Genomic DNA, 23,747 nt, shown 5'->3' with positions numbered 1-23,747 from the left:
CTAAAGCAACAACCTTTTATTCCAACCTTTCATCTCTCAGTAGTTTAACGTACATCTTATTACAATTTCTTAGGGACCACAGAGAAAATACTTTTAGAAGTCAGCATCAAGGTGGTTTTCATAGACTCTTGACTCTTGTTTATGCTCTTTTTCTTCATCTACTGCAGTGCTTGTGATTGAGGCTATTTTAGTTGACACGGAGGGCTATGAGCAGGCTGAAGGATTCAGCAGCTGCAGATTACAGGATCAGCTGTCTGGAAGACTGAGTGAAGTGGGCAGTTGGCAGCCAAATGGGGTACAACCCCTGTAGCCCGAAAAATTCCAGAGTCAGTGCTACAGGAAAGCTCATGAGAGGATGATAAAATCTTTAGCTTAATATTCCTATGAAACAGTGTAAAAATAAAAGAGCCTAGCTGACATGTGAGATTAATGATTATAAAAATTGTTTAGGCAATGGTGCTTTCTAAAAATCTCATTATGTTATCTGAAAATTAAATTATATTATTATGATATGAAACCATATACTATTAAAATGGGGAAGATTTTGTCCATATATGTATAGGCTTTATATTATTACTGTTGACATAGAACTATGCTTATTACTTAAAAGAGCATGATTTATTTTCTCTATCTGCCACTTCTGGTAAGAGCAAGTGGCACTCATGGCAGCCTTTAGGTGCTATCTCGTGACACTGCTGTTCTTTATTTATAAATACAAAGTGTAGAAAGGCACAAAACAGTGTTCTGCTGGTTTTGCTCTATCTATTGCTGTCACCTACAAGGAGTTAGGAAGAATGAGGAGAATGAAACCATGTTGCACCAGGTCTTCATACTGAACCTCAATAAAATCATGAACTTACATAACTTTTACATGACTTTTTTTGTACACTATTTGAACTGTGTGAATTATTACAGAAAATTATTAAAATCAAAGCTGTGCTATTTGTAATTATTTAAGTTTACTGAATTATATGTAAATCTAGACATCAGGTACAGTAAAAGGAAAAAGTGTAACTAGAAAATGTCAAGTGGATTTGATATTGTATTGTTTCCTCTCAATATGCTTGATTTGTGCCAGTCAAGTGTAGAGACAAGATGCAAATAAATAGGATGCAGATTTATTAATGCTGTTCTGCTGAACTCTAATCAGAATTAACTTACATGGCAAAAGTTAGCATTTCTTTGCAATTGTTTTCTCCTGAAGGCTAGCTTTAACTTCTACACAGTTATTCTGTCATTGGCATAGGGGGTATCAGTAGGGCCCAAAATTCATTTTTACAAGCTTCATGTAAGCCACCCGTACTGTCTATTACTTAAATCCTTTAAGAGCTGGTGCTTTGTCTTTTACTGACATGGTAGTCTTGTATGATAAGATCAGACAATGTGATTTTGAAAGTGACCAAGTTCAGGCTTAGGTTCTCTCCACGTTACTGAAGCTGTAAGGAGCTGTTAATTACTTGTTAGTACACGAAGCACTTGGCTGTTGCTGTGTGACACAGTAATCTGTAAGTAAGTAGACTTTGCTTTTTGAGGAAAAACGAGCAACTTCTAGCAAGCCATGCAAAAATTACCAGCTTATGTTGAATATCTGCTTCTTTCAAACCCCAAGTGGTGCTGGGATTTGCATTTCAGTACAAAGTTGATTTGTGGAAAAGTTTGTCTGCTTCAGAAATTTGAGATGCTTTTGTAGCTAGCATAATGGGACATCAAGAGAAAACTTGTCTGAAGTGTGGGTCTGAATTCGTGATTTAGAATATTACCTAGATGCATTAGCCAGTATTTTCAGTACATTATCAACCATTTGTCAGAAGACACTCGTTCATTGTTAGTTCTTATGGCTTTCTGCTTTCAACCACTTTGAGAATTCATATGGTAGTTGAATTCAGCATGTAACTGTATGTGTGAAGCTTGAAAATATGAAAAAGTTGTTTTGGAGTCTGGCACATCCTTAAGCTCACTCACATAAATACTCTAAATGGAGGTCTATTAAGTACTTTTCTGTAGACTGTTTCTAATTTACAAAATTACAGTTACTGGACACAATCTATTTTTTAATCACTGAAATGAAAATTAAACTTCTTTATGGCCAAGAGGAAAAAAAAAAGTTAACAATCTTGAAGAAGTAAATGCAAATTGAGTTCAACTAATTAATTAGAAATATTCTTTAAAACATTTGAAACAACATACAATTACAGCTGTGTTTTTCAGTTGAGTATCAGTTGTAGTTGGCTAAATGGAAAATATGATCTTTTTCCAAAGCTCAGAGAGTTTTAGCTCTGTCTGCATGTTTGTAGCGTTAGATGAGCACACTGATCTGGTAACTAGAGTGTCCATTTGCTCACCTGGAAGTGTGTGGATACTGGAAGCCCTGAGCACTTGCAGCACTGCGTGTTGGCAGGTGAGGCTGCGTGTGTTGTACTTGCAAACAGAGATGCTCCTGGTTACAGCAAGGGGCTGAGGGTACAGGAGAAGAGATACTGCCTTTCTCTCAATGCATCTACAGTGATCATCTGGCATTTCTGAGAACTACTCCTGCAGAGGCCTTGATGTAACTGTCAGTGTTTTATTAAAATGAGTCCCTACCAATGGCACCTGATAACAGCTAATATTGTACTATCTGTTGCAAAAAATTATTTAATATTATCTTGCAAAAAATTATTTAATATTATCTAGATATTTTATTTTGGTTTAATTTGTTGCATACATGTGATTACATATTAAATACTTTGTCTTTACTTTCATACTGAAGATTGTAAATCCGAATTCAAAGAAAGTACTGTACTGTATTATTAATTTAAAAATAATCAAGTTTACTGGTTTCCTGTTATGCTACTGCCATACAAAACCCCAGTCATCAGAGACATAAGATTTCATTGTAATTGTCTGATAGAATTGTTTCAATAACAAATTTGAAATGCAAAATTATTATTATTTTCACTTTTGTTTATATATCTATAAAGAAGATTTCAGAAGGTTTGAATTAAATTAATTTTTTTTTTTAGTAAGTAGGTCTTGGATTTAAATATGTTATTAACTCACCTTAAGTCACTGCCAGAGTCATTGGAAAAAATCTTCTAGGGTCCAGTGCCATTTTTTTTTCCACTACTTTAGTCACATTTCCTAACTTGTATATAACATGCTTTTTACACATAGTTTTCAAACAGAAGTGTTACAGACTGTTGTTTGCTCAATAGCATATGCCTAAATGTTCTTTAGCATTGTGATTTGTCCTTTCACAGAGAGAATGAAGAGTAGATTGAAAATATTTTACTCTGTATGCAGCACAACCTTAATAATCTGTAATGTTTATTTTAAATTTGGAGGACACCATCCCATTAAAAGTTTAGCTTTATAACCTGGTAACCTATATTTTTTTTCTCCTTTCTCAACATAGCTGTTTCCAGTTTCTCTTTTGTCCCTCTTTCTCCTTTCCCCCCATCTTCTGTTCAGTTTTGTGCCCAGAGCAGGGCTATGCAAAAATCAGTACCCTGTCACCACCACAGACAGCAATGGGTAGCAGAAATAGCTTATTCCTATTAAGTCTGTCCCAGACTGTTGTCCTTCTTGGTGATAGAGGTTAGATTTAAATTCTGTCCAAATGAATTTTTTTTGATGATGGCACAGACCAGATTCTTGGCATTTTAATGGTGGGTATGTGTGTGTGTAGCAGAGAGGGCGATAGCTCTTGGCAATCTCACCACTTTCATTGCTATTGCTGTCTTCTAGGATGTCACTTTATGGTGTAAGTTTTCTGCTTGTGATTCATGTGATCATGTTGTGCCATCCTTTTTTATTGTATGATGTGTCTGCACTTACTGAGCAGTACTGCCAAACAGGACAGCTGCTGGTTCAGTTGCTGTAGCGTTGCCATGAATAAAAAAAAAGAAAAAAGTCTACATGTATTAATTACAGTATATTTCCTCTATGAAAAAAATCTATTCTGCATTTAATTAAAAGTACATGAAAAGTAGATCTGATCCATGAAAGGACCATGCCCATAGCTAAATATCTACTTTGTTTTTCCATTACAGGATATTTGTGAAGATATATCTGATCATGTTGAACAAATTCATGCTCTGCTAGAGACTGAGTTTTCCCTGAAGCTTCTGTCTTACTCTGTCAATGTGATAGTCGATATCCATACAGTGCAACTGCTCTGGCACCAGCTCCGTGTTTCTGTCCTGGTGCTGAGAGAACGGATTCTCCAGGGGCTACAGGACGCCAATGGAAACTACACCAGGCAGACTGATATCCTGCAAGCATTTTCTGAAGAGACTAAGGAGGTACAGTAACTAAATCCAATTTGAAGGGTTTTATCTGTGTTCCAAGCACCTCATCCCTCTTGCACATTTAAAATTGCTAGGATGACAGTTTTAAAGATTACTTCTAGGTATTTTGCTAAATTTGTTTAAATTAAAAAAAAATTAGCAGATACCTGTTCTTTGGAACCAAATTAGTGCAAATTAAGATCAACTTTCAGAAATAAAATACTAGTGGCAATGTTTTCTAGCAATGTTTTCTCTTTATTTCAAATCCTTTCTGAAAAATATTTCAAGACTTACAGAGGTGCATCTGTTCCAAAGTGGTTCATCTGGTCACTTGGATATTTAAGGTTTACAGCCAATTCAAAAGTTAATTTCACTGTGCTGTGATTTCTTCAGTGAAAGTTTAGACATTTCCCTTCTGCATACATAAATTTGGTACAGTTTACTCTGACTGTATGCCAAATTTACATACCTGTAAATGGTTTGTAAAGCTGAGTTCATTTAACTAAAATGCCTTTTCCTGTGAATTTATCATTCCTAAATTTAGTTAATTAGAAGGATACTACTAGCCTACTTTTTTTTTTAAGCTTAAAGATGGACATTTCTGGTAATTAATGGCTAATAGATAGCATGTTGCAGATTTTTCATTTGATGGTCCTCAGATTAAGATATGCTTTTGAAATGCTTTTGAAAAGGTTAGATGCATTTACAGGAAGAGACCTCTAGATCAGTGACATGAGTTCTGTGACCTGTGTTACAGAGGAAGCCAGCAGTCCCCTAGACATGGCCTGAATCACTCAAGTTCAAAGAGAATGTGAATAATTCTCTGCTCCATATTGGGTTTTATATTTTTCTTTGGCACAAAGAAGGAGGTGGTCCAGAAATCAATGTTCAGAGATGCCCAGGGCCACCTTCCACATCCTCTCCTCCTGATGTGTACATACCTGGCTCCTTCAGATTCAGTTTCTGTTTTGCCCTTGCTGATAAAATGCGGGCAGGGCTGAAGGAAACCTACTCTTGTCTTTATACCCAGTTTTGTGAGTCAGTGGGGAGTCATTATTTTATGACAAGGACATGGTAATTTCAAGACATAAAGAAGCTGCATATTCAGATACTAAGAAACAGGAAATGTTCCATCTGGATCTGATTACAGCTGCTGTAAAAACCATCCCTGCTATAGAGAGAAGGACTGACTGAGCAAGAAAAGATTATTTTTCAGTAGGGAAAACACATGTTGCCAGATAGGCTTACATGGTATTATGACATGAAATACACTGAGTTGTTTTTTTTTTATCCACCCCAATTAAAACATAAATAATATTTGATAAATTTAATGGCTAGCAATAGCAGGAATACAAAACTGATATCAAATTTCTGGCCTATTGCTTGAATAGGTCCATAGAAATTGCTCTGCAGTTTCTAACCTTCAGGTATACTCAAGCTTTTTATGAGGTGTAATGATACTGGCTTTAGTTGATGAACATAAAAATAAATAAAATAGAATGTAGGGACAATTGTATCTACTCTCACCCATGGGTTTTTTTTTAGTGTTTGGATATTTAAAGGAAGCATTACTACATGGAAAGGAAAAAAGTTAACTACAGCATTCCTATTGGTAGCCATACAAATAATTAAATTTAATATTTTTCTGAAATAAAAACAATAAAAGCATGATAACAAGGGCATTGAATAAAAATCATCTGAAGCACACATTTCAGAGGCTGCTTGGAAAATGTAAGATGGTTTAATGCATATGATTGTAAATTTTATTTATGTAAATAACTACATTTTAAGAGACAAAGGAATGGACCTCATTATTCAGAAAAAATAAAGGTCTTTGGGGCATTGGAAAGGTTTTGATTTATATATGGTTTTACAGTTTCTAATAATTTCCTGAGATTAGAAGGACAATGCAGCTTGTTTAGTCACTATTTTCCTCAACAAATGCAGCTCCAATATATAAATTTGACAGATTTATAGACAATTCCCCTTTTTATTCTGAGCTGCTGACAATGCCAAATTTGTGGCTTGGGATCTACATCTGGATAGAATTTGCTAAAGAAGAGATACATTCAGTATCCAAGACTCTGGCTGATACTCTTCTAGTAATTTTTTTCAATAAATATATTTATCTGGAGGATTTTATTCTGTTTTTACTTTAAGTAAAGTGGGGGTGGGGGTGGATGGAGTACAGGGCTCAGATATTGTATGTTTTTATAGGCATTGGCAAACAATAGCCTTCTTTATCAACAGGATTCCGGTTCAGACCAAATCCATGTAGCTTATTGTGATTTGGAGAGATTACATGGTTACTGCACCTTCTTCAAGCATGATGCTATGGGTCTTTAAACTCTGGATTTGGGCAGTGTAGTGAGATAAGTTATTCCAGAGAATAATTCAGACGTAAACCTATTGCAGATACTCAGAGTTTGATACAAAAAACTATTATGAGAACAAACCTGGTAAGAAAGACCAGTATACTGCTTTAGGCATGTAAAATTAGAATCCTAGAACATTAATTTCTCCCCTTCATGTTATTTTTTTAAAATAGTCTCTATAAGCAAAAGTCTTGTATATTAGAAGATCTACTGAAAATATGTTTTACACTGTATACTAAATATAATTTTGCTGTGAATGTTTTTTATCATGCAGTTTTGGATCTTAATCTCATCAGATTTTTTTACTGTCCTTCAAAAGAGACCAAAATATTTATAAGCATTAATTTTACTTTGATTTTAAAATCTCATTTGCCACCAGAGATGGTCTCCTCTGGCTATGTCCATATTTTCTGAGATTGAAGGACTTCCATTGAGAAAATACTGACAAGACAGCATGTCAGTCTGGAGGCTTAACATTATAGTTTCTTTTCCTTGTGCCATTCTTCATTTGTGCTCTAAATATTTGGCAAATAAATTTTCAGGTGATAATGCTACAAAAAAAAAAAAGGGGAAATGTAATTAGCAGTCTCTATCTTATAATTATGGGAACAAATGTCCATCATTGCTGCATGATGCTTGGAAAAAACATTCTGCCAATCAACTGAGAGACGGTAGAACAGCATGGATTTTTGAGAAAACAGGATTAACAAGGAGACTGGTACACTCAGCTGCCCCCAAGGTACCCTCCCTCCTGTTTGATGTAGTCAACACGGGAAATACTTCAAGTCTGCTGCATAGAATTTCTGAATCCCCACCTACTCACTAAGTAAAACTGAAAGCAGAATTAAATGAGGAAAATACCAACACAAAAGTGAGTTGCTGTTTTAGGTAACTTGCTCTACCAGACTGAAATGAAGCATTTTTCAACTTACTGCCATTTTTAATTTGCAAATACTTCAGAATGGTTAGCTTATTACAGGGCAAAAAGAGACAGGTCAGTGATGAACCCTTCTCTAAATGTTAGGCAGTGAAACACAGGAATTGTTTTTTGTTTCATTACTTTGTGTTTTCTGTGTATGAAAATTAATATTCCAAAAAAACCCCAAACCATTTCTTTGTGTGTTTCAGGATCGTCTTGACTCTTTAACTGAAGTTGATGATTCTGGACAGTTAACCATCAAATGTTCTCAAAATTACTTGTCCCTGGATTGTGGTATTACTGCATTTGAACTATCTGACTACAGTCCTAGTGAGGATTTGCTTGGTGCTCTGGATGACATGACCTCCAGTCAAGGGAAAGCAAAATCATTTGAATCGTGGAACTACAGTGAGATGGATACGGAATTTCCAGGACTTATCAGAAGTGTGGGTTTACTTGCAGTAGCAACAGATTCCATTGCTTCCCAGTGTAATGAAGCTTTGAAGGAGAAAGAAAATCATGTACCTCTTTCAGCAGAAGATGGAGAAGAAACCAAAGACAAGAAAGCATCACATGATCTTTCACTAGCATCTCCTTCTGGAAATTCCTCTCTTTCTAAAGGACCTTTCTCTGAAAATGGTGGTTTACCTACTGACAGCAAAGCAGTTTCCATATCAAAGAATCCAGAGTGCAATCCTCCACAGCACACTGGTGAAAATATCAAACACTCTCACTGTGAAAATTCAACACCTAAGAGGTCCATAAGAGACTGCTTTAACTATAATGAAGACTCTCCTACACAGCCTACATTGCCAAAAAGAGGCCTGTTTCTGAAAGATGATGTGTTTAAAGAGTATATAGAAGCCAATGATTTAAAAAGGCAAATCTCTCAAATAGTTAAAAATGAAATGAGTAGAAGTACACCCTCATTGTTAGATCCACCAGACAGGTCCAAGCTTTGCCTAGCTTTACAGCCTCCCTATACTAACAGTCCATCTGCAGTTAGTCAGTCATACGATTGCTTAAATACAATAAGTGATAAGAATCTTGAGTACACAATAAATAATCACTTTAAAGACAGTCCCATAATTCTAGGAAAGTGCACTTTCTACAACAGTAAAGAAAAATCAAAACACAAGAAATCTCGTGACTCTCCAGAGAAACTGAAAACTGACAGAATACCTGGAAGTATGTGTAAAACAGCTCCATCAACCCAGGTCAAAAAAAGAGGGTGTTCTGTGCAGAATGGAATTACTTCTCATAGCTCTAAGTCTCTGGAGGAGACAGAAACAGATTCTTCTGCATCCTCAGATTCTTGTAACCAGAGAGATCCAAATGGGCAATCACAAGGTAAAACTGAGCCCTTCAGCTCCCCAGTGCACAGCCAAAACAGTGCTTCTTCAGCTGGTTCTGAGCTTTCCAGCTCATCCCCTCTTCTGCTGAGAAGGAAGAAAAATAAAAGCTTATCTTCAACACCACATGACACTCAAAAAACCACTAAGGACAGCGAGGTGTGGTATGGATCTGATGAGTATTTAGCACTTCCTTCACATCTCAAACAGACTGAAGTATTAGCTTTAAAACTTGAAAATTTGACAAAGTTGCTGCCCCAAAAGCCCAGAAGAGAAACCATTCAAAACATTGATGACTGGGAGCTGTCAGAAATGAACTCAGACTCAGAAATGTATCCAACATACCAGACAAAAAAGCACAAAAAAAGGGGTAGAATTTCACCAAGTTCTTCAAGTGATATAGTATCCTCCTTAGGTGACAGTATTGAATCTGGGCCTCTCAGTGATATTCTCTCTGATGAAGATCTTTGTATGCCTGTATCTTGCATTAAAAAATACATTGAAGAAAAGTCAGAAAGGACTGCTGCCACTGAGCCCACAGGGAATGAGACTTCTCCTTCAAATAAATCAGCTTTAATTCATCAACTGATGCAAGATATACAACATCAAGAGAATTACGAAGCCATATGGGAAAAAATTGAGGTAAGGCAATAATCTATATTCTTTCACTATGTTCTTGAGAAGCCTGTGTGTGGAGATGGAGCTGCTGGCAGGGATAAGGCTGCTTTTTTGTTTTCTTCTAATGCTGAAAATCATCTTCTCTAGTGACTGCTGGGAGTAGAGACGAGCAGCAATTATTGTAATTATAATGGATTGAACTTAACTTTAACTAAATAGGATTTGCCTATATTATTTTATTTACATCAATGCCTTTAAACTTGGTAAAACATTATTTTACCAACAGCACTTTGCCAGGATTGGGTACATGGGTATTTTTTGTAGGAAAGGTAAAATAAAATTAGAGAATCAGGGATCTTTGCTGTATTTGAATGAAATTATACTTGATATCGTCTGCCTATTTTGTTCATTAAAATGATTTGCTTTAGTCCAAGAATAGGAATCTTGATTCCTGTCAAATTAGGTATAATAGCAACATTTCGTTTTAATTAGTTCTCTTCCCTTGCAGTGATTATTTTCCCTCCTGTGTTGGTGGAACTAAGCATCACTTTATTTTTATTAACTTATATAATCCTTCTTAAATAATAGCAGTGTATTAGTGCAATATGCTAGAGCAATAATTGTATACTATTCCATTAAACTTCAGATGAGATGGGACTTCACTAAGTTTTTTTGAGAATAAAGATAAACTTTGGAAAGTGAGGTGAATTTGAATGAATAATCAAATAAAGATCTAGCTGTCTTACTAATATAATTCTTAGATTACATTCACAGTAAATGTTTCTTTCAGTTTTCTGAATAATTTGTCTTCCTGGCGCCATTGCAGGGAACTCTTCACCTCAAAACATTTCATGTCCATCCTCAACGGCATTTAAGTTTTCAGAAATAGAAAGCTCCATCTCTATTGGATTTCAAAATGCTTTAAAATTCATAACACATGTGTCAAAAGGTTATGTTGGTCTAAATGCCAAATCTGATATCTGCAATATAGGAGCAGTTTTATATGGCCATCAAGTCCTTCTTACCAAGCAAAGCTTCTGTAACTTTTGAAGGCATAGGAAGTATTATTACTAGCAGGGAAATAGTTGAGCTAGAGATATTTGAATATAAAGTAGGGGTAGAAAATACAGAAAGAGAAATTTCTGCTTAAACAAATGAGGGTGCAACAGCTGTCAGCTGTAAAGGGCAGTGTGTAATGATGCAAAGTTCTCCCTCTGTCTTCATGGGTAGGGCTCATCCTCGAGTCTTTGATGAAAGAATTGTCTTAGTAAGTGCAAATTGTTTCTGTCCTTGAGTCTGTGTAGTGTTGAAAATTAGTCCAGCTGAAGCTGACAGATACAGAGCCCTTCATTCTGTGCAAGCAACAAAGCCCAGAATCAAAGTTGCTTGTGAATACATAACATGCTGCCTTTCAAATGACACTGCAAGAGCCTGTTTAGGAATGGGATTGTTGGTCTGGGGACCAGTGCCTTCGACTAGATGCTGACTTCCTTTTGGCACGAAACAGGTGGCAGAGAAACTTCTTGTATCATACTCTCAAATCACCATCTTTATTTTTATCAAACTTTTTGAAAAGGTAATTCTCTTTTGAGGGGCCGTCTGTCTTTGTCTGAGTCCTTGCAGCTGCAGCTCAATCCTACCAGAATGGAGGAGTAAGAATCAGCTGTAACATCTGGCTGCAGCTGTGAACACCCTCTTCCCCTCCATCCTTTCCTCACCTCCTCTGGAAGGTGGATTAAGCTTGTGACAGCAATTAAGAGTGGGTAGCTGTTCTGTGGCCAGGGTAAACCCTTCTAGCTGGTGACTCCAGCTGCTGCACTTGTCCTTGAGGAGCTTGACTGCTGCAGACACTGCATTTTCCTACAATTTCTCAGTGTTTCTGGTTGTGATGAATGTTTGGAAAGTGTTAATGTGGAATTTGAAAATAATCTCATGAAGTGTGTTTGGTTCTTAGTAAAAGAAGGGCTTAAAACAGAAAGAAAAGCAGAGGCAAAGAGGACTGCAAGGAAGAGAGAGCTCAGTATTCCATCAGCTTAAAAGCAGCATAGTTTCATATTTCACTAAATGTGCTTTCTGAGTAGTGAATAAAAATAACCAGGTGAAAATTTTTGAAATACTTAATAAAAATTAAACTATTTTAAAGAAATATAAGTTTTCCCCAAGCTGCTTATTTACCCAAGTTTTTCTATTATTACTAGTTATTAAATCTTCTTCTTGTAAGACTAGTTAAAAACCAATTTTTTACTTTTTCAAAAGCTCTGACCAAGGTAAATCCTGCCTCAGTGACAATATGATGCCTTGCTGAGATACTTTAGTTTGACATAAGTAATAAGAAAATAGAAAATTCCTCCTTTATGAGCTGCTATGAAATCTTGTGAACAAAGAGGAATCAAAGGAAAAATAACACACCTGTATCACAATTAAGTTCTTTCTTTTACTGGATCTCCTGGTTCACAATTCCCTAAGACAAGACTCAAAAATGTGTCATCGCTTTTTCCAATTATTGTAAATCGGCTCTTGTGTTAATTCTGTTATCTAAGAACATGTATCCTACTCAAAAAGGAGCTTCCTAATTTCACAAATATATGTCTTAGCAATAATTCAGTACTGCTTTTGTTAGCAGCAGTTTTGTGCTGAAGAAGTCAGATCTGAAAGGTGAACTTAATTTTCAGGACAGAAGAAGCATATTATGCCCATTAGTAATCCAATCCAGTTGCACTGCTGCAAATGTCTAGCATGATGTATTTTATTTATTAAGATTGTAAACAAAACTAAAATAACTTAGTCTTTCATTTTGAGGTTATGACAACTTAGAAAAAACTGGAAGCCTCAAAATCATTGAAAGTAATATTTTAGCTAGGTAATAGGAAAAACAAGGAAATTTTGGTATTTTATTATGATTATTATGGGAATAATTTTGAATTAGTATAAATCTAGTAATATATTCATGAAGGTAAATTGTTGAAAATATGCTTAAGTATTAAAAATTAATATTTTTAGTTATAGAAATTATATTCATGGGCAGAAACTGACAAATTGTTATTTTTCATACTTGCAAATTAGGTTGATGTCCTTGCGTGGGCATTATCATCCCGTTAATATTCCTGTCTGTCTACAGATAGAATTCTGCTCTACAGCCCCATTTGCTTTTACATAGGGCCACTTTCTTGCTTGCAATAAATATTGCATAATCTTGTCATATTTTGTCTTCTACTGGAGGTAACCCTCTGGCACATGTATTTTGTACCCTTAGTAATGGGCACCTTTATTCTGGGATACAAAACAATTTATGAGGCTGTTACTTTTATGTTTCAGAAATTACTTTTTGGAGTTAAATGTGAAAATGAGTGATAACAAATTCTGAAAGTTCCTCTCATTGTTTTAGTTCAGCTTTTAGGAGCTGCCCAAATGAATTTTAGAATGCAGAATAGGCTGTATAGTTCCTGTTACAGTAGCTAAAAGGGGAACAGCTATAACAGCAGCATTCTCACAGATAATGCCAATAGAGTTCTTTGCTGTAAGAATTTGGCTCTTTGCCACTTTTCATATATGACACTAGGACTTCAGAGTATCAGTTTGAGAATGCTTCAAGGTTTGTTTCTGTGAGAAAGCTGTTTTCCTTAAAATCATATTAATAATTGGGTTTCACCCCCATTTTTATGTGCAAACTTAAATACTTAAATTGGGAGCAAAAACTTATTTTGAATTGATCTAACTGCAATTTGTTTATTTTTCAATCATTTTATGTGAGTAAAATACAAAACCAATAAAGTAACCTTGTTCAGGCAGTTTTGTCTTTTTCTAGAAATGGATACTCGATTGACTATACTGATATCCTTGTGCTGTAATATGTGGTCATTGATAATTCCATCGACTTGTTTTTGGAGGGAACAATTAAAAATTACATTTCTAACCATTTGCAAGACACTTCATGTAAGTGAAGATGTGTTTGCTTTGTAGGCCTCAGGGTTAATTGAATGGAGCAAACTGCTATTTTTTTTGTTGTTTGTTTGTTTTTGTTGTTGTGTAGTTGTTATATAGATTTATAGCTTGTTTTATCACAGGCTCAATTTTTGAAAGAGGCAGCTGAACTTCCTCTGCAAGAAGCAATTTGATTTCGATTGATCCCATATTTTCAGTACATCACATTTCATAAACTTGTCCTGAACTCCATTGACTCCATATTTTATCTGTGTTGCCCAGTCACTCTTAGCATCCCACCTTGTGGATGTGATAAGGAGATAAAATAATGCTGATGTACGAGTTTTTCAGCTGTCAGTTACAGCATGCCCCAGGGCTCCTATAGCAAAGAGATGGATAAAAATTTTACTGCCTTCCAGGACCCAGGCAGGGAGCCCCTCACCCTTCTCTAACCATTTACCCCTCCTGAGCCTAGGATGCCCCAGGAGAGCAGAGATCTAAGACCCCTGTTTTAAACTGTAGTGATGGGAATAACTTGCCTGTTAAGGGGGACCCAAGGATCAGTGCAGCCTGTAGAGGAGAGTGCAATATCATATCTGAACTTATTACTGTGACAAATAAAGTGCTTAATGGATTGGTAGAGCAAGTTTGGTATGGAGATGTGGCTGGAAGTCCATTTGAGTAGTGGAGAGCCAGTTTGTGTCAGCTCTCCAACCATTTTTTAACAGAGTGGAAATAATTTTTTTAGGTTGAAAGGGGACAGAGTTCCTTCTGGACAGAGAGTGCACTGAAAACACACTAGTATAGGTAAGGGAGAAGCTGGATTGCTTTAGGGGGAGTTTGGGAGGTGATTAGAGGGAAAAACTTGCAGAGAAGTCAAATGCAGTTTGAGCTGTGGGGCTAAGGTAGTGAAAAACAAATAGGAACTGACAACTCTGATGAAGCCTGGCAACAAAGAGAAACATGGAACTGAAATCAGTAATGTCAGAATAGGAGCAAAAAAGCAAACATAATCAACATGGCACAGACCTGGCTTTTTTGAATTACCAGATAAAGTGTTGTAGTGCTTCCCTTATACCTCTTGCTTTCAATAACTTGGTGCTTCTAATATTTGCTCCTTTAAATAAATGGCTTTTCATCGTTTTCCTAACAGTATGCTTGCCAAAAGCTGTTAATTTCTGAATCTTACTTACACTGCTTCATACAATTTAGATTGAAATACTTCTTTTGGTTGATGACCAGTTTATAAAAAACAGTAAGTGAAAGAGGTATCAGATCCAGAAATTCCTTGGCAGCTCTGCAGTTTTCTTAGCAGTCTTGCTACTTGGTGCAGCATAATTGAAAATGTCACTTCACATTTTGTACTGAGAGACAAGTTTGTGCTTTGCTGTTTTGAGTCTGATGATGCTCCCCTGCTTCAAAAGCCTTCAAGCTGGTTAAAACATTATTAAGTAATAATGTTGTATACATATGGAACTCTCAGATTTAGGCAGACAAATAGAGCTTTGCTAGAAGATATTGAAATACAGTAAGCCCTCTGTTCCTCCAAAACACTTAGTTCCTAACAGTTTGCTTGAATTTTAAACAGCTCCGCCAAGTACATTCACTTTTCTTTGGCATTTGCTTTACCAGAAATAGTTTGAGCATGTTTGAAACAGGCAATTTCAAAAAAAAATGGCAAGTTCTATCTAAACTGTGAGAATTCGGCATTTTTAACTCTGCAACTGACTGCAGGAATTATGCTTCCTAAATGAACATATCTATTGTGAAGCATATGCTTGTTCAGAATGGTTTGAATTTCCACTGTAAAGACCTCAGAATGATTTGGCAGTGAGTAGTTTTAGATCAGGGATTTTTTACATTCAGGATTTGGCAAGTCATTCCAAATAATGTGTGGTGGGGGGAAGGGAAGAGAGGGGGAGAGAAAGAAATAGAAAGAAATCTGCTCCCAAATAATTTTAGTGGCATTGCTTTGAGGGTATGTCTTCACTAGCATTTAGAACTGGTGGTAGTGGATATGCCTATATCCAATGTTTGGCTCACATCTGATGCGAAACCTTTGACTGCAAAAAGCTTCATAATTCTGTCCTTTTTTCTATATATTTAGATACCACAGGGATGGCTATGAACAGCTTAGATGAACCAAGAAACAGCTTTTTTTACATAAATGTTTCTGAGCCTTCCATTTCCATTCTTACACAGTCAGGTCAGCTTTATGTGACCATTGGCTTTGTGACCCAGAAACATGTTTTAATCATCTCTACCACAGCGTAGCCACAGGCTACAATGAGAGAATCCACATTATTTATTTGTGAACTGGAAACTTTCTTGATATTGGTTGAGGATCTGTGTATCTCTGCTATTAGGCTAAAGGGTGTAAAAGGGTTGAAGGTGGAGAGATGGAAGAGAAACACTGCAAGAGATGAACTTGCTCTCACTGTAGCCAAGGATAGACAGGAAGGTGAGCAGTGGGTGCCAGGTGACTTACCTGGATAGCCAACAGAGCTCCAGATTCAACAGGGACTCAGCTGTAAATTGGACAATGAATTACTGGTGACTTCAAGGTGATCTTATGACATACTTGTTTCTATCAGTGCACTGAAGCTCTGTTGTCTGTGTTTGTTTGGTGCAAAAGTTTTCTCACGAAGGCAGAGAAAGACATGCAGAAACCACTGAAGCAGGTTTGGAAGCTTTCAAAACAGTCAAATTGCTATTGGGAATTTACTTCAGTGTGAGTGTGGTGGTTTAAGAAGGATCTTCTATTACTTAGGATTGTGTCATCTGTAACTCCTGTCTTATAGGTGCTGGGAAGAAGGTTGGCTCATTGTGAAGAGTTTCAGATAACTTCAGATCTGTCCTGTTATCTACTTACTGTATTGTTTTTATGGCTCCTTGAAGTCCCTCCTTTATTAAACAGAAAACTATTACATTTGAAATTACAGTTACTAATATTCCCTTAAAAATGGTAAATACAAAGGGGTGAGAGAGAATATTCACTGCCTTTTACATTCATAGGGATATGCCTTTCACAATGTTTTAAGGTCTAGCTTACAACATTATGTTACATAATATACTTAGTCTCTATGGTACTCATGTTTTATGTATCTTCTGTGAGGAAGTACAGGATATTCCAGAAACATACAATATACAAAAATCACTATGCTCTATTCTAAATATTTAATTTTTTAAATAATACATTGCTGCTAATTTTCACCTAAATCAAATTCCAGTCTATCTACTGTTAACACATCATTGCCTTAAAATGTGTACATGCTAGAGATGAGTCAGAGCAAGACAAATGAGCAAGGGTCTTGAGAGGATTAACCTGAAAGGAAAGATCAAATCCACTTACATAAGATTATTGCATAACTTCTCAAAATCTCTTCATATCTTTTTCTTCTTGTGTGTCTTTATATATTTTGACAGCAACTAGTTTTCTTTCCTTCATCTTTTCCAGTATCTTATGATCAGGAATGAACCATTAAATCATGCTGACTCTCAAATCATTGTCATCATTAGGCATCACAGTGAATATAATTTGTGGTAAATATGGTCAGGAAGCTGTTTCTCAGAGGCTTGTTTCAGACTGCCTGTGTGCTTATGCAGTTTTTCTTTATTCATTTTGAAAGTAACCAAAAGGGCAAAAAATAGTTTTCTTGTCTTTGCTTCAGGTTTTGGAGCAGAGATAAACCTCACAAACAGCTGAGGTATTTTTCCTGTATCAAACTGGGGTTGTATCTGAATTTTCCTAAATTGTTATTTTGATCACTGACTTAGATTCAGGTCAAGTAAGGTTTTCTCAAAGGAGAGCTAGATTTGCATCTGGTTTCCTTTGCCAGTGTTTGGAGTCTCTCCAGGCTAACATTGGAAGAACCACTAAGCAGACAGATTTTTTGGTAGTAGACAGTGTAGATGTTCAAGTCACAGTAACTTAATATTACTAAGTGCTTTTTCTCTGCTGATGCCAGCATGTGACTACATGAATGTTTCCTCACTGAGCTATATATTACTGAAGACACCCAGGGTAATTTAAAATAATCTGTTGCACCATTAGCTACAAGACAATTATAGCAGCTAACCTAAAAATGTCTCAGGTATGTCCAAACTAGGGTCATGTATTGTAGTTCAGATCTCTTGCAGCTTTGTTGAGGTAGAGAAAGCCAGAGGATAAAAAGCGAGAAATAACAAACGAGAAAAGCTTCTGCAATTAAAAATGAAAAGACAAAAGGAAACAAGTACGGAGAATTTTTTAAAACTTTGTTCCATAAATATGTCCAAATCTGGGGATAAAAAATGTTCAGAATTAGGGTCAGAAGAGGGTGTAGAAGAAGGCCCCCTAGAGATGACTAAAAAAAGAAGCTTTCTAAAATGCAAAGTTGATGAATTAGGAAGCAAATGAATAGAAGTTAATGGAGGAACTAATAGTGACAGGATTTCTTTGGAGACTGCAGGTGAACAGGAACCGGGTGCGTAACAGGAGGCTAAATGAGGAAACCAGAGGAATAATAATGGAGTAAAGAGAAGAGGTGGTGAATCTTAATCTCTCCTTACTGTTGCCATATTTAGCAAAGAGTGGCAATCACAATTTCCCTTTTTAAAAATTCAGAAATCTTAACTGCAAAACAAGTTCATGGGTCAAAGAATTACAATATCTCTTGTGAGGTGACAGACTTAACCTCTTCTAACCAATTAGCCTTGAAAAATAGGAAATGCTGAATTAAACGTTCTGATTTCGAAAAGGAATGGTGGTCATTATATCTTAAGTCATGTCAGTGATACAGCAGAGGTCAATATATTTAGCACTTGCCCACAAGCAAACAGCATCTGTTCTATTTTACTAAAAAGAGATTTTTTTCCTTTTTTTCGAAAACTTTTCAGACGTGGTGATATATTGCCCTCTTGAGGCCAAAACTGCTTACTGCACGTCTTTCACAGCTTTTTATTTCCTTCTCAAATGAATGAGCCCGGCACAACTTTACAAACACGGTTGTTAGAAACTCGGAGAATGAATAAATCATAAGCTAGAACATTTCCTCCTTGTTAATATGATTTTTACTCTAGTGTAGTCTCCAAGAAATTTTTTGCTATGTATTTTATCCCAACAAACTTAATGTTGAAAGAGAGAACTAGAGTAATACTATCTAAATAAACAGTGTTAGCCCTGGCTTTGCGACCATCGGGTCAAGAATATAGTGGTTTGCTTTCTTTATCACTTTCTTTGTCACTTACTGGCTAACTTGCTAAAAATTTTATGTAAAAATAATGAACATAACTTTTATTTAAAAGGCACTGAAAATCCCATGGAATTAATTTTGTGCTATGGTGTAAGGATATAAAATCTGGATAATTTCATTATTTTAATGTGATTTATTCTTTGTTTGTGAAAATGTAGCATTTTTGGAAATTCACAAAGCATTGTTTAATTGACATAATTCCACTCAGACTTCAGCCTACAGGCATAACATGGTGTGTGTATATCGTGCACCTTTCAAGGAATTACATGCTTGGGGAACGAGGTTCATTTCTAGCAACTGTGAGATCAAAGAGGAAATAAACGTTGGGACCAGTTAGGGGAGGAGCCTCCATGGCTCAAATTGAGTGTCCTCCAGTGCCCAACATGCACGTGCAAGGTAGCAGCTGACCATCAGCTGGGAATAGCAGCTGCTCAAGGGCATTCCACCCCCAGTCCTCTCTCTGAAGCCCAAACACTCAGGGTATGTAAAACAAGGAATGATGGCCATCCATAACTGCCTATTTTTCAGAGCAGAATAAAGCTTTATATTAATCTATTACATAAAGGATGTAATATGGACGAAGTTGTAAATGGAGATTAGTTTGTCTTTTGGATGCAGTTAATCTCATAATCAATACATACATTAGCTGTAAAAAATGTCTGAAAATAAATTATGTTGTCAACACAACATTTAAAATAATTACATGAAGAGGAAATGCAGTACTTCCAAGTACCCTTACATCACTGTAAGTTGCTTCAACATCCATAGTTATATTGGCAGCATTTTACACAAAGCATCAGGCTAAGTCCTAAATTTGCTGAAAATTAAGATCTTATTTAGAAACTTTCATTATCATTAGAGCTTGGATCAAAGTTTCTGAGTAACAAACATTTCAAATTGAAAGAAAGGGAACAGTGCTTATCAGGAGACTTGATTACAAACATTTCAAATTGAAAGAAAGGGAACAGTGCTTATCAGGAGACTTGATTTTAAGTTTACTTCCAGAATAAATAATAAATTTGTACTTTCAAACAAGAGGTCCTGAACTAACTTCTACATTTTCTATTCTAGTTTAGAGTCCACAAAAAAAAAAAAAAAAGGCAATTTGGAACTGTGAAGTGGATGTGAATTTACTAGAGCTTTGTGCTACTATCCTTTATACAGTACATAATAGCTCATTTTGGTGTCTGGAATTTTTACCAAAGACAGCCCCTCTGCTGTGCTCATGGTCCCTTCAGAATCCAGACACTCCTTCCAGCTCTGTTGCTGCTGCAGAGCTGAAGTCTCCCTTTCTGGGAATTACTGGCATCATCTTTTGTGGCTCAGGCAGATTTATTTGCTGTTCTCATCCTTGGCTACAAATTTCTGGAGACATTCTTTCTCCCTAGTTTACAGAGTGAAATAATGAATATGTGACCTAAAAATATTCACATGTCTTAACTGATCTCTAGATATGGTAAGTCTTTGACTTAGATAGGATCACAGAAAAAGTATCAGCTAAAAAGGCTTTAGTTTAGTATATCTGATGCTGTGATACATAAGACAAAACTTATCCTGTATTAGATGCTTTGGGCATTTTTCTTTGTTTCCTAGAGGCTGCTTAGACCTCCTGAATTTTATGTAGAAAAGAAATTACTCAGAATAAAAGTTGTTCTAAGAGCAAGGAGAGTTTCTGTGAGATGTGACGAATAAAAGACATTGCTCTTTGTAAATAAATATATTTTTAGAAACTATATGTCAATCCTAGTAGTGTGATTAACTTTGAAGACCAGACTTGTATGATCCTTCAGAAGTTTGTACATGACTCAGACCACTCAATATCTGACTTCTGACTGTTACACTTTTAACTCTCAGAGCTTCTGCCTGCCTGTTTTATTGCCTGGGTTTTTTTTTAACTAAGTATAAAATAGCTATTTTTTCTTTTCCTTTTATTTTCTCCTCCTCCATTTTTCTCCCTGCATATGCCCAATTTCGTTATAGTCTGTTTATTCTGTTTCTCTCTCATTTTCAGGGCTCTTGGTCTCCTTCAACTCATGGGTTTCTCCTTTCTGGTGCTTATACTTTTCACTCCATAGTTTCAATATTGTTTCCTAAGGAACCTTTTTCCCGTGTACCCCAGCAATTTCTCCCACCTTCAGAATGCTGAACGAGTTGAATGCTGAAAATATTTTATTACAGATCCACACTGTAGAAGGTTTCTGACAGAAGCCAGTGCTGATTAGAACAGTGGAAAGTATTTGCTTTTTTAGCCGATACTTGTGTGCCTGCATAAGCCAGTGGAGATGAAGCTAGTCTGTGTACAGGGATGTGTTTTGGTCAGTGTCCCTCCCACTCTTCTCGGTGGCTCAGCAGCGCTGGCAGGAGGCACATGCTGTCTCCACCAGAGGGCTCATGCTCACTGCCCCACTTAGAAAATAACGAATTCCAAGTAGTGGGCATGATAACTCAGGATACAGATAAGCAAAATTAGCGTCTGTCATCCAGAATGCGAATGCAGATGTAGGAATTCTCTGTACCACGAAGGATGTGCTCATTTATTTACTCAGTCCCCAGGAGTGCTTTGAACCTCACACTGCTTTTGAGGTACAGCACCCATATTTTCTCAGTGTGACCTCAATCCTCACCTGAATGAATGCAGGAACTTTGTCTGGCTCTGTTCCTGTTAACGTTACATCTCAGGTGGGACGCATGGCTACGTCAGCATGAAGAAATGCCAGCAGCCATTGCCATCAGAGCAGATGGCATCTCTGGAGGTTTACAACCAGCCCATACTGCTGTTCAGTTCCTACCAGAGGATTCTGTAAATGATGTAAGAATCAGGTGTTCCTGTCTTTGTGTTTCCTTCTCTCTGCCAGTCTACCTTGCTCTTCAACCCATGCAAAGCCACAATGATACTGGCTTTTCCTATGCTGCTGTATTGCATTCCTGTGCACAGCTCTCTTGGCCTCATGGCTACATGCTTCTCCCCAGCACTATCCTTCCAGCCCATGGATTTTGTTTCTGTGGTTCTGGGTGTTCACTGATCCTTCAAAAGCCTGAGGGAAATGTTACCAGTGATGTTGGAATCTTCTCTGCTAATCTAAGAATTAGAACAGTGTTCTCTGGAAGCATTGGCTTAGTTTTCCCATATCTATCTTTGCTTCATGAATCTGCTTGGTACTGAGAATCCCTTTTTTAGATCTTGCAAGTTTCCAACAGCAGTGAAGGCCTTGTGGTGGTAGTACTTTTAAAGAGAAAGCAGACCTTCACCTTAAGACAATGCATAGGGTAAAGAAAGAATTATGTTTGTAGCATCATGGAAAAGTTTAAGTATTTACAGAGATACATTAAAGAGTGATTTTTAATATTCGGATTGCCATAACCTGCTTTTTGTCTAAAAGCAGAAACAAAGTCAGTAGTCCCATTGGGGGCGTTGAACTTTCTATTGTGCAATTGGATGCACTGTTGTTAAATACAGCTGTTTATATTGGACTAAAAAGTAACACTTCACATGTTTCTCTTCACTTTTCATGCTTTTAAAGCAAATCCTACCTTTATGTTTGTGGTTCTTTTACCTAGAAGGCTTTAGGAAATTGAGAAATTAAACATATTTTTTGCTATTCCTGCTACAGTCAGAATACAGTATGGAAAAATAGCTTGGACTCTAAACCCAGGAAAAATAATGAGCCATTGACTATCCTGTGGTTATGGAACAGAAAGTTCCATAACTATATAATTCATGGCCTATTCAATAGATGCCCATCAGAGAGAACGCATTTAACAATAATTTCTGTGTGTGGTAGGTGGGCACAAAGCCTAGAGGTGGCACTCAGGAAAGATTTGTGTAATTAAACAGTCTTTGAAATGACAATATATAGAAGTAGACAATATATAGAAGTAGAAGTTGTTATGTCTTTACATAGATGTCCACTAAGAAAAGTATTTGATCTTTAACCAGTTTGGAGGGAGCATTTAAGGCACACATTCTGATAAACTGTGTAAATGTTTGAGTAAATGTGGCACTTTAGGAGAAAGCCTCTAAGCTGTATTTCTGAGTTGTTTGTGAATATATCCTGAACCGCATGTTAAGTATTTCCATCCTATGGATGTGTTTGGTCAGTTTTATGTTTCTGTGAGGTCACTGCCTGTCACGGAATCTTGACAATATCACACAAAGAATATTTTCCATTGTGGCATCTTGGTTCCTTTGGGATCCCTAACATCTGTATTGTTAATGGTTTTATTGTTGCCTCTGGCTCTACCTCCAATTAAATTGACCGTGGCAGTTTGTTGCAGCCTCATCCTCTTGAGTACCTGGATTTCTTTGCCTTACCTTTGCCTATGAAGAAAGCACACTTTTATCCTTTTGAAAATAAAGTCCATGGGCAGGAATGTGTTCCTCCTGAGACTAATATGCAAGTCCTTTTGTGGTTAGACAAAGGGTTTTCTTAATGTATTCTGTGATAGAAGTGCCCTAAGAGCCAGCCCATCCTTGTACACAGACACCTCTGTGAGCTCAGTCTTTTTGTAAATTGGGAACAAACTTTACAACACTGCTGGCTTGCAACAAAATTGGGCATTCATTTTTAAGCACACAGCCTCATAACCAATTCTTTTAAGAAGAGAACTCCCTTTGTGTAATAAAAGGGAAGGTAGAAAGAAAAAAGGTCTGGGGTAGTGATTTAACAAGCACTGTTGTCTAGTGCTTCCACGCTGAGGCTTGTGGAACAGAGTAGACCTTCCACCATCAGACTTAGCTATCATGTCAGATAATTTTAGAATGTTTGCATTTAATGGTCTGCAGTGTTGCTTTTATTCTGATTTTAATCTTATTTTAGGTCATTGGAAGGGCTTTGTACTTTTAGAAATGCAATGAGCAAAAGTGTCTTAAGTATAAGCCAGCATACATGCAAAAAGACATTGTAAGAGTAATAAATTGAGTGGTGTTAAAATTGCTTAGCTTGAAATTACAGGCCAAAAAATATTGAAATAAATTTGCTACCCATGCCATGTAGGCACGAAAAATCTGGGATTTCTTTTTCCTCAAAATGGAAACCCAAAATTTGATCTAGGATCAGTAC

General features: G+C 36.6%; 1 protein-coding gene across 1 annotated transcript in view; it reads left to right on the top strand.

The window, feature by feature from the left end:
- AKAP6 (A-kinase anchoring protein 6) overlaps positions 1-23,747 on the top strand; it is a 258,767-nt gene that overhangs the window by 75,331 nt on the left and 159,689 nt on the right. The window contains exons 4-5 of the mRNA XM_064713383.1: positions 4,032-4,283; positions 7,772-9,556. Coding sequence (XP_064569453.1) covers positions 4,032-4,283; positions 7,772-9,556 — 2,037 coding nt within the window. The remainder of the gene's footprint in view (positions 1-4,031; positions 4,284-7,771; positions 9,557-23,747) is intronic.

Source organism: Zonotrichia leucophrys, chromosome 5 (assembly GCF_028769735.1).
Source record: "Zonotrichia leucophrys gambelii isolate GWCS_2022_RI chromosome 5, RI_Zleu_2.0, whole genome shotgun sequence".
In the NCBI taxonomy this organism is placed as follows: domain Eukaryota; kingdom Metazoa; phylum Chordata; class Aves; order Passeriformes; family Passerellidae; genus Zonotrichia; species Zonotrichia leucophrys.
The sequence above is the reverse complement of the archived record's forward strand: the minus strand, read 5'-3'. Positions and strand labels throughout refer to the sequence as shown.